The 10,341-nt window shown below is 50.1% G+C and overlaps 6 protein-coding genes across 6 annotated transcripts; 3 read left to right on the plus strand and 3 right to left on the minus strand.

Annotated features, from left to right (window-relative positions):
- Positions 1–370: 370 nt before the first annotated feature.
- On the minus strand, positions 371–1,896 carry N7511_004123 (UBX domain-containing protein; the record flags this gene model as incomplete). Its single annotated transcript, XM_057126548.1, has 5 exons — positions 371–415; positions 474–1,473; positions 1,535–1,653; positions 1,704–1,756; positions 1,812–1,896. 5 exons carry the CDS (start codon positions 1,894–1,896, stop codon positions 371–373), a joined length of 1,302 nt encoding a protein of 433 aa, XP_056985438.1.
- A 186-nt stretch (positions 1,897–2,082) lies between these two features.
- N7511_004124 (cytochrome oxidase assembly protein SHY1) lies at positions 2,083–3,218 on the plus strand (the record flags this gene model as incomplete). The annotated part of the gene is made up of 4 exons (XM_057126549.1): positions 2,083–2,323; positions 2,400–2,909; positions 2,963–3,068; positions 3,119–3,218. The coding sequence occupies 4 exons, from the start codon at positions 2,083–2,085 to the stop codon at positions 3,216–3,218; spliced, it is 957 nt and encodes a 318-aa protein (XP_056985439.1).
- Positions 3,219–3,309: 91 nt separating this feature from the next.
- N7511_004125 (uncharacterized protein) lies at positions 3,310–4,940 on the minus strand (the record flags this gene model as incomplete). Its single annotated transcript, XM_057126550.1, has 5 exons — positions 3,310–3,409; positions 3,463–4,002; positions 4,057–4,483; positions 4,550–4,799; positions 4,857–4,940. 5 exons carry the CDS (start codon positions 4,938–4,940, stop codon positions 3,310–3,312), a joined length of 1,401 nt encoding a protein of 466 aa, XP_056985440.1.
- A 279-nt stretch (positions 4,941–5,219) lies between these two features.
- Positions 5,220–6,265, plus strand: N7511_004126 (uncharacterized protein; the record flags this gene model as incomplete). Its single annotated transcript, XM_057126551.1, has 4 exons — positions 5,220–5,547; positions 5,622–5,799; positions 5,860–6,011; positions 6,084–6,265. 4 exons carry the CDS (start codon positions 5,220–5,222, stop codon positions 6,263–6,265), a joined length of 840 nt encoding a protein of 279 aa, XP_056985441.1.
- Positions 6,266–6,620: 355 nt separating this feature from the next.
- Positions 6,621–7,733, plus strand: N7511_004127 (RNA-binding protein; the record flags this gene model as incomplete). The annotated part of the gene is made up of 3 exons (XM_057126552.1): positions 6,621–7,173; positions 7,233–7,461; positions 7,514–7,733. 3 exons carry the CDS (start codon positions 6,621–6,623, stop codon positions 7,731–7,733), a joined length of 1,002 nt encoding a protein of 333 aa, XP_056985442.1.
- A 584-nt stretch (positions 7,734–8,317) lies between these two features.
- On the minus strand, positions 8,318–10,319 carry racA (putative Rho GTPase Rac; the record flags this gene model as incomplete). The annotated part of the gene is made up of 8 exons (XM_057126553.1): positions 8,318–8,387; positions 8,460–8,692; positions 8,846–9,026; positions 9,103–9,161; positions 9,210–9,370; positions 9,821–9,939; positions 10,085–10,197; positions 10,263–10,319. 8 exons carry the CDS (start codon positions 10,317–10,319, stop codon positions 8,318–8,320), a joined length of 993 nt encoding a protein of 330 aa, XP_056985443.1.
- Positions 10,320–10,341: the final 22 nt, after the last annotated feature.

Consider the following 10,341-nt stretch of genomic DNA (forward strand, 5'->3'; position numbering starts at 1 on the left):
TAGCGATCTTCATATCGCATCTTTGTACTCTATACCTCTCTCCTCGACAAGGAAATAAACATTTGATTGTAATTTACGATCAAAATTGAATGCATGACACTTGAAACATCAATTTCCCTTTGTCTTTGACAGTAAAGCCCTAAAGACCATTTGCTGAAACCTAGGTTATGCCAGGTAATATTGCAGAGAACTCCAACGGCATAGACAAGCTTCTGTCTCAAAGCTTCTCCCTTTACAGTTTCAAGTTAACTTAAAGCCAATGTCAAATATGTAGATATCCTAGTACAGTGCCTTACAGCAAACCCAATCCACCAACACCATGGAACACTAATGCAAGAAACCTTGAAACAACACAATATGTACCTGATTCTCACTTATCCTTTCCATCCTGGTCATTCCGCGGCTGGAAGTTCAACTAAAGGAAAGCATTAGCAAACCTACAATAAACGACAACTCCGCTAGATATCACAAACCTGGTTCCCGTTGTACAACTGGCTATTCCCCTGCTCATTCTGCTGATCTCTCAAGGTCCGAATGTTAAGCCCTGTATTCCTGGTGCGGGGGTTGCTACCAGGAGCCGGAGAGGACGATGTAGAGGGGGCTGTGTCGTTGGCTGGTGCGGCTGCGCCATATCCAAGGAATGAGCCGACAAGACCTGTTGCAGTGCTTGCAGCAGAAGAGGCAAGATTGTAGACGGCAGAGATGCCGCGGACTGGCAAGCTTCCAGCTGCCGAGTATGCCTCTGTGTATGTCGACACTGGAACCATGACTAAATTTGCCGTAGAACCAATACCTAAGTTCTGAAGAGTCTGCGACTCCTGTGTGACGGAGAGTGTTTCACTGGGAAGGGGGTTGAGAATGTGCTTGAGGTTGTATGGTCGGCTGTCTCCTTCCATCTGTTGGTCAAGCCAGGGTCGCACATCGTTTCGAATGCTCTGGGTTGGTTTGAAGCTAGACCGCACGGAGCTTCCATCAAAAAGACGTACTTGTAGCCGATATTGGGTTGGGGGTCCCCGAGGAACTGCGGGTTTAGGTTCGGGTGGCTCGCCAGTAGATGCGTTCTCCCCAACACTCTTGCTGGTAGGTTTCTGAGATGCCGGTGCTTTGCCTTTATCTTTCTTCTCCGGGGAGTTGGCTTGATCTTTGGTGTCCTTGATCACCTTGTTGCTCTCAGAATTTGCCGGTGTTGCATGTTTCTTGGAAAGCGTGGTGCTCATGATTCGCTTCTTTATGGCAGCCTCACTGCTCTGTTTCGGTGTAGACCGCGTAGGGCTAGCAGTGGGTGGGACTTGAGCCTGGGGCACAGGGGTCACGGGCGAGGACGAAGCACTAGCCGAAGCAGTAGGAGCAGCATTCACCTGCGCTTGTGGCACAGGGCTGGGCGCACTTTCATCTCCCAAAGCCGCAAGTAATCTACTGCGGAAGTCTTCCTTTGAGACTTCTGGTCCCATATACTCCTTCAGCGTGCCGTTCCTGAGGCGAATTAGTTCAGGCCACGGGAATCAGTCACAAATTGAGATCAAATAGCACGTACTTGATTAGTACAACTGTTGGAAACTTCAAGACCGGACAGAAAGAAGTTAAGAATCCAGCTTCCTGCGAGCCTGCTGTCAAGCGCAACACAACGGCTTTAGTGTTGAGTGCTTCCGCAATCTGTATAGGGGTCAAAAAAGTGAAGCCATCAGTACAGCAGAAAACCATACATCCCCGTCCGTGAAGTGACTATCCTCCCATGTAGTACTCAATTCCGAGTCGTCTGCATCCATGAAGATCAGCAAGATGTCACATAATGCGGGGAGAGACCAACGGACCTCGGACAAAACAGATCACCCCTTTAGCATCCTTGACGGCGAGAGCAATGCCCTCCTGAAGTGATCCTGGATAAAACAGTGTCATGATCGCATTGCTGTAGTAGAAGTAATAACTGTGAGGAGGAGTGCGGAGAGTCCAAGTATAAGATTGGGGAAGCCCACCGCCTAGCGACCTCCGATCCCGAAATCCCAACTGCCGGCCAGACTCGTCTTTTGTGTTCTTGATACTCAACCCTCAATTTGCTCGGCCCATTATCACCTAGCCGTCAACATGCGGCCAATTTTCTCTGTTCTACGGAAGTCGGCCATGGGGGCCTGGACATCCCCGACTCGGACTGCCCGGAGTACTCAGCTACGCTCGAAGCTCGACTCTATCTGCGCCAAATGCCGTGGGCAGCAATTCCGCCAAATCTCGCAGTCGCGTCAGTTAGCCGAGAGTCTGAATATTGTGGACCACCCTGCCAGACTCGTCCGTGTCAATAAGAAGCATGGGCCTGGCCTGATCATTCTGGGTATGTTCAATGCGATCCGCATCCTAGGACAAAGTCCGCGCCTGAGAAATACATTGCTGATATTCACAAATTGTAGCTTTGATCCCTATCATCTCGTTTGGCCTGGGTGCATGGCAGATTCAGCGTCTGGACTGGAAAACGAAGCTGATCGCCAAATTCGAGGACCGTCTTGTCAGACCACCTCTCCCACTACCGCCGCGAATTGACCCGGACGCGATCTCAGAATTTGATTACCGCCGTGTCTACGCTACGGGTCATCTCCGTCACGACAAGGAAATGCTGGTTGGACCTCGCATGCGCGATGGCGAAGATGGTTTTGTGGTTGTTACACCGCTTGAGCGTGAGGGACAGAGCACCGTGCTTGTGAACCGGGGTTGGATTTCGCGGAAATTGCAAAACCAGAAAGACAGACCTCAGGGACTACCAGAAGGGGAGGTTGTGGTTGAGGGCCTACTACGAGAGCCTTGGAAGAAGAACATGTTTACGCCGGATAACAAGCCGGAAGATGGAAAGTTCTACTTCCCTGATATTGGGCAAATGGCGGAATTGAGTGGCAGCCAGCCTGTTTGGATTGAGCAGACTATGGGTAAGACGCATGATTGATCATCTATGCAATTTGTGACTGACGGCTTCTTCCAGTGCCTGACCTCGTCGAATCGTATGATCGCGAAGCCAAGGGCATTCCAATTGGCCGCGCTGCAGAGGTCAACCTGAGAAATAACCATTCACAGTACATCTTCACATGGTATGTCGAGTCCTTGTCGAATTCGGTAATATGTTGCTCATGCTTTGCAGGTTCGGTCTCTCTTTCGCTACATCTGTCATGATGTGGATGCTTATTCGGAAGAAGCCCAACGAGGCCATGCGTCGTGTGCGCCAGAACCGAAACTGGTAATCGGTGTTTTGAGTATCATATCCATTAGTGCATATTCCAGTGGTGTTGGGGGCGTTTTTTCTTTTTTAAATGGGGCCTTGGCTCTGGACATTCATGGCGGCATGGCCAATCTCATGTCTTGCTGGAGCTCCTTGGGAAGATGTTTCTGAGCGAGAGAAAACAGGGTCGTTGAACTGTTGATATGGCGTTGTCTGGAAACGTCAGCAATTGTCTCTGGAAACATTACCTCAAGGGCAAGACTGACCTCCTGAATAACGCCATGACATCACTCTCGTCAATGGTTTTCCGCCCTGCATGCTTCGAATAGGCAGTCAAATCTTGGCTTGCTTGCTCAAAGTACCATGCGGATGCTTGCTCGATTGCGGCCAGTGCATCTTTGTTAATTTTCGTCTTCGACCCTCCCTTCGAGTGCGCAAAGCGAGTGGCCAATTTTTTGACCACGCCCGCAGGCAAGTTTGGTACAGGAATTCCATGTCGTGAGAGCTTCTTTTCCTTGGTTTTGTTGGGGACAGTTTCATCTCGCAATCCTCCCCCGACAATTCCAGGGCTTGCACTAGGAGATACTGGGGGCGCAAGGTCAAGCCCGAAACCGAAACCACCACCGACATCATCATCGTCGTCTGATGGCGCCTCAACTGTGTCAAGTGGCTGGACATCTGCGGCGGACAGCTGGAAATCATCAAAGTCGTTGACGTTATCATCAATTGGATCCTCAAGCGGAGCAGCCACAGGAGATGGAAAGTTGAGATCAAAGTGGAATCGGCCCAGGTCTTCCGTTTCTCCCCTATTTGTGATATTAGCATCTGTAACATAGACAATCCAACTCGTGTATACCTACCCTCTATCAAAGTCTCCCCCGCTCATCATCGTATCTTCTCGATCCTCCTCGCCAATGATGCCGGTTTCGTCTGCATCATCATCACTATCATATCTTGTCTCTCCGAAATCTTCACTGATCCTGCCAGTGGCTCGGCTCATCATTGATAGGCGATCCCGATCTCTAATGCCCACGTCCCGAGGATACTCAACAGACCGATATGTAATATCCATGTCCTCTTCTCCGAGAGCAAGGGACATCCGTGGCGGGCGCATTTCAGGACTTGCATCGTCGTCTTCTTCCTCGCTCCCCTGGATAGGCAGTGACAATCTCGGGCGTTCAATCTCTGGTTCGTTGTCTAGCTCGTCAAATTCGTCTCTCCGCTCTTCAATCGGCTCCGGCTTCTCCTGGGGCGAGGACTTGATGACTCTAGAAGTAGGAGCGAGAGCTGATGTGGGCACACTAAATCAGCACAAACCTTCGCACGTCAAGTGACACCATAACTATTTCATACCTCTTCCTAAGTTGCGGAGAATATCAAAAGTAGTCTCTCGTTGCATTCTGCCGCTTTTTCGTCGATCACGGCCAGGAGTATTGGCGGCGCGCTGCTGTCTAGCACGAAGTCCATATGGTGTTGCAGGCGCACCTACGCCTCGAGCACGCGGTGTGAATCGAGAGGCTGACCGTTGAGCAGATGGAGTGACTGCGGTGACAAGTCGACTTGGTGTCAGGGGATAGCGGGTATGACTGGGTAGTCGTTGAAGCTGTATTGAGACCATTAGTTGTGCTCTAATTATTTGACACCAAAGCGCATAACTCACTCCTGTTAGTGTTGTATCTCCCGATGGTGTACTCATCCCCGGCGAGATGCGCCGACGCGCGTTTGGGGTAGCGGTCGTAGCCATTGTGTCTGATATCTCACCACACTGCAAGGCTGTTTCATGCGAAGATCATCAGACTGCGTAAAGTATCCCTAACGTGGTTACAGCATGAACACCGAGCAATGAATAACAAGACTGAGGTTTGTCGCGTCAACAACAAATGCGGGCCTGGGCGGTGGGTCCTTATCGATACGACTGGCTGAATCAGCCGGCTTTTTTTTGCGCATGGAATTGAGCTTCGATCTTCCCAATTGAACATTGAGATTATTATTATACTTTGAATACTCAGTGAATATCGCAAAAATGCCCGACGCTGCTGCCCCCACTGGGCTTTCTGATAAGCTCCAAAACAAGCGCAAAAGACAGGCCGACGATTCTTCCAAGCCAGAGCAGGCCGAGGGTGCTACCAACGCCGAAGGCTCAAACAAGAAAAAGCAGAAGAAGAACAAGAAGAACAAGAAGAAGACAGACCAAGATGGAGAGTCATCAAACAAGCAGGACGACAAAGAGGGCATTGACGAGTCCATTGGCAAGATGGACGGTCGTTTGCTAGGCGATCACTTTGCGCAAAAGGCCAAGAGACTCGATAAGCAGCTGTCTGCTGTCGAACTCAGCGATCTTTCCGTTCCTGGTGCGTATACACATTGTTCTTCTACATGGCCATGGCCAAGGATTCTCAAGACTAGAGAACTAATCTATATTCAGATTCCGCGTTCCTCGATACCTCTTCCTTTACTGCTACCAGAGACTTGGACCAACTCCCCGATTTCCTCAAGGCATTCAGTCCTAAGAACGCCGATCTGTCAAAATCCTCCGAGCAGAACGGCACACCACACACACTGGTTATTTCGGGCGCTGCTCTGCGGGCCGCCAATGTTGTCCGGTAAGGGAACCGAGAGTCGGACAATTATTGTTGCATCAGATACTGACAAAAAATTTATAGTGCCCTTCGCTCCTTCCAAACCAAGGAGAGCATTGTAGGAAAGCTGTTCGCAAAGCACATCAAGCTTGAGGAAGCGAAACAGTTCCTGCAGCGTGCCCGCAGCGGTATCTGTGCTGGAACACCTACCAGAATAGCCGATTTGATCGAGTCTGGTTAGTTTCCATATTTTCCACGAGCAATTGCTCTCAGCTATCACACGCATATGACTGACTGCTATTCTATAGGAACTCTCAAGTTGGATGAACTAGAGCGCATTGTCATTGACGGATCACACATTGACCAAAAGCAACGGGGTATCTTCGACATGAAAGACACGCATATGCCACTGCTGAAGCTGCTTACCCAACCGGCAGTGAGCAAGCGCTATGGTGCGTCCAAGAAGAGTGTTAAGATCTTAGTGTTCTAATCTAGCAGCCAATCATGACCTGTACTGTTTGCATGAGATTCTTATACCTAAAAAAATGAATATATGCATGTGTACTGTTCCCCCAGCGTGCTGCGTAGAAACCAAATGCGATCTATGAAAGTTGATGACCTTATTGGGGAAAGGCTAGTCTTCACCGCCCTCCCAGGCACGCGGCAAAAATTTAATTTCACTTTTCTCTCCGCCCGATTTTTTGGAGCTCGAGTTTCATTGCACTGCACAGTATCTTCACCTCTTGTTTGCTTTTCGAGAAGTTCCTGGTTCAGACTTATTTGAACTTTTCTTTTACCCCACCATTGAAGCATATTACCTCAAGTCCCCCCACACTACAGACACAATGGGTGACAAGCGCAAGCTCGTTCAAGATGAGGTTGTGGAGCCTGAGGGCAAGAAGATGAAGAAGGAGAAGAAGGACAAGAAGGAGAAGAAGGAAAAGAAGGAAAAGAGCAAGTCCCGCGACGAGTCTGAGGATGTCACTGTCGAGGCCCCGGCACAGGACGAAGTGAAGAGCGATAAGAAGGAGAAGAAGGAGAAGAAGGACAAGAAGGACAAGAAGGAGAAGAAGGAAAAGAAGGAGAAGAAGGAAAAGAAAGAGAAGAAAGACAAGACCAGCGCCGAAGAGCCTGCTGCTACTTCCGAAGACGCTATGGACGTTGATGAGGCTCCCGCCAAGGAAGAGAAGAAGGAAAAGAAGGACAAGAAGGAGAAGAAGGAGAAGAAGGAGAAGAAGGAGAAGAAGGAGAAGAAGGAGAAGAAGGAAAAGAAAGAGAAGAAGGAAAAGACCGAGGAAAAGTCCACAGAGGAGCCCGCAGCTGAAGAAGCTCAGGCCGAAGAAGCAACCGAAGAGACCGAACAGTCCCAGAAGGCCTCTCGCTTCATCTGCTTCGTCGGTTCGTCAAATCAGGTCAAACACCCGACATCAAGATCCGTTCTAACAAACAACACGCAGGCAACCTCCCCTACTCCGCCAACCACGAGTCATTGACCAAGCACTTCGAAAAGAACCCCCCAGCCACAATCCGCGTCGCAACAAGAAAAGAAGACCCCAAGAAGTGCCGCGGCTTTGCCTTCATCGAGTTTGACAACTACGACCGCATGAAGACCTGCCTCAAGCTGTACCACCACTCCAACTTCGACGACGGAAAGTACCCTCCTCGCCGCATGAACGTCGAGCTGACGTGAGTCCCCCATTCACATCCAACCCAAATACATACTAACCCACAACCCTAGTGCCGGCGGTGGTGGCGCCAACTCCGAGCACCGCAAGGCTAAGATCCAGGCCAAGAACGAGAAGCTGAACGACGAGCGCTCACGTCAGGCCAAGGAGATCAAGAAGGACAAGAAGAAGTACGAGAGCAAGCCTGCTGCCGATGATGCCAACGCTGTTGAGATTCCCGCTGCTGATGATAAGTGGGCTGGAATCCACCCTAGCCGCAGAGGCCGTCTCTGAGCGTATCTCTTTCCTGGCGAGGCTTGTAGTATCTGGCTTAAATTTGCTTTTGGATACTTGGACGATTTTCTCGCTGAGAGATCGCTGTACAGTGGAGTGTCCGTCGCAGACTGAATGTTTTGGACGCCTTGGGATGCATTTTTGTATTTTCTTCAATCCGATGTTTTATTTCTTTTGTTCACAAAAGTACCTTTATGATTCTCCGTTGTGTGGATAGAAGATACCAATATCAGTGCTTGTATTCTTGATTTGCGACAAACAAATCAGTCAACCTGAGGGTATATTGTAACGTCACAATAGACTCCGGACATGGGCTTTTTCGAGCCGTCTAGCCCATTCCTCTTGCCAAATTCTGTGGAATGTAACCAAAAAAACACATGCATAAATTCAAATCAACTATAACCAAAACGAAAGAGCGAAAAGAAGTAAAGCAGCCGGATGATTCCCAGAGAAGATAAACGGGTAATGGATTTCATCAAAACAGAGGCCGAAACAGCCTCTAACTACCCAGACGCCGTATTAACTATATAATTATTCATTATAGCATACGAAGAAGATAGGAGAGACGAGTCAAGCCAAATGCTCTACAAGATCATGCATTTGTTGACTCCCTTCCTCCCGGATTTCGTAGCGGGACGGGGGTTGAGAACGGCCCTGGAGAGACATTAGCACGGAACAAGATCTTGGTGTTTGCTGCGCCGTGAAGCGAGAAAGTAGAACACATACCGGATGGCTTCATCGAACACGCTCTTCAGGTTGCGCTGTGTCAGCGCCGAACACTCGAGGTACTTATGTGCGCGAATCTCCTTGGCTACGGCCAGGGCTTGTTCGTACGAAACGGTCTCCATCTTGCGCGCGCGGAGGGCTTGGACGGTGTTGGGGTCATCTCTCAGATCGAGCTTGGTGCCGACGAGGATGATAGGGACATTGGGGGCGTGATGTTCGATCTCGGGGAACCACTAGTTCAAGTCAAGGTGAGTGAGTTACATGTCCGAATTGGGGGATATGTCAACAGAGTCCCGTGGGCGCAGGTGCAGGTGCAGGTGCAGGGGATCTCCGTCGGTATCGGTATGGAGATGGAGAATATGTAGAATGCAGGGCCAGTAGCGTACCTTGGCTTTGACGTTATCGAATGATGGAGGGCTGACGATAGAGAAACAAATGAGGAAGACATCGGTTTGCGGGTAGGATAACGGTCTGAGGCGATCGTAGTCTTCTTGTCCGGCGGTATCCCACAGTCCTAGGCTGATCGGCCTGCCGTCTACCATGACACTAGCCGTGTAGTTGTCGAAGCTGTTCTGGCATGATCAATGTCCGGTTCCATCATGGGTTGAGGATGAGGGGTATAGACGGGGGGGAGGGCACGTACACAGTAGGGATGTACTCTCCCGGGAAGGCATTTGTTGTATACGAGATGAGAAGACATGTCTACGGCCCGTTAGCGTGCTTGTCTGGACAGCGAGGGTGTCGACTTACCTTGCCAACTGCTCCGTCACCAGTCACCACGCACTGCATCTCAATTAGCGCATCCCTAGCCGTGGGCGCGATGTACCCACCTTCAATGATTGAGTAGCCGGACCCGTCGCCATGTGCGCGAGTTGAAAGAACAAATTTTCCAGCGATAAGAGTAGGGGTATCTGGAGGGTATTAGCTTCAGGGGAATGAAGCAAGCTAGGAGGTCGGAGCTCGGGAAAAGAGGGGAGGGGGGAAAGTGTGGAGACCACGTAAGAAAGAAGATATGGAAGGGAAGTTGGAGATGCTCACCTAAGGATTATCCAAGGCTGGGAAAGAAATTATGGAAACAAAATAGAGAGAGAGGAAGGGAAAAAAAGGGAAACATTGAAGGCGGATCACTAGCCCCCTCTAAAAGACCGTCCCCCACTGTGTCTAACTATATTTAATTGTGATAGGATCGAAATCGAAATTCTCAACCCAATAAAGTCCGAACAAAGGCGCCTAAATCATCTGCATGTCTCTATTTATATCTCCGTTCTGTCAGCTGATATAGGCTATTGGGACCTATGGTGAGATGTAATATGTGTGTGGGTGTGTTTGGATCTACAGTCGCGACACTCCCCTCCAACCACCTAAGAATCCACCCGCCTTCAGCTCCGTCGGCTTGGCCAACAAAGCGGGCAATTTGGCCGCGAATTCGCGGAAATAAGGAGCCTTAGTGTGGGCCTGGACCGCCGCTTGGTGCTTGTACCTAGAGTCGATCAGGATTAAGTGGCAAACAAAAGAGGAAACGGACAACTCCTGGGTATAAATCGTAGGAAAATGCCGAGGCACGGTTACCCTCTCTGGGGCCTCCGGGGTCTCGGGGAGAGGGGGTTCGGGGTCGATTGGCTCACCTCTCAACGATCACAATCTCGTTCGTCTTTGCAATCTGGAATGCGTAGTAGAGCAGGGTATCTGGTTCGTGCTCTTCCACCTGTTTGGTGACTGCGGATACGAGTGCCGCCACCTGGGGTATAGACACCGTCAGATGTTTGGTCCGCCAAGATATCAAGAGGACGGGGCTGAGCTGACCTCTGCGAAATGCTCAGGCTTGGGGGTGATCACTGCGGTGACGTTGATTTCCGACATGGTGAAATATGAACGAGGATCT

This window comes from Penicillium nucicola (genome assembly GCF_028828085.1).
Source record: "Penicillium nucicola strain IBT 29836 chromosome Unknown utg000003l, whole genome shotgun sequence".
In the NCBI taxonomy this organism is placed as follows: Eukaryota; Fungi; Ascomycota; class Eurotiomycetes; order Eurotiales; family Aspergillaceae; genus Penicillium; species Penicillium nucicola.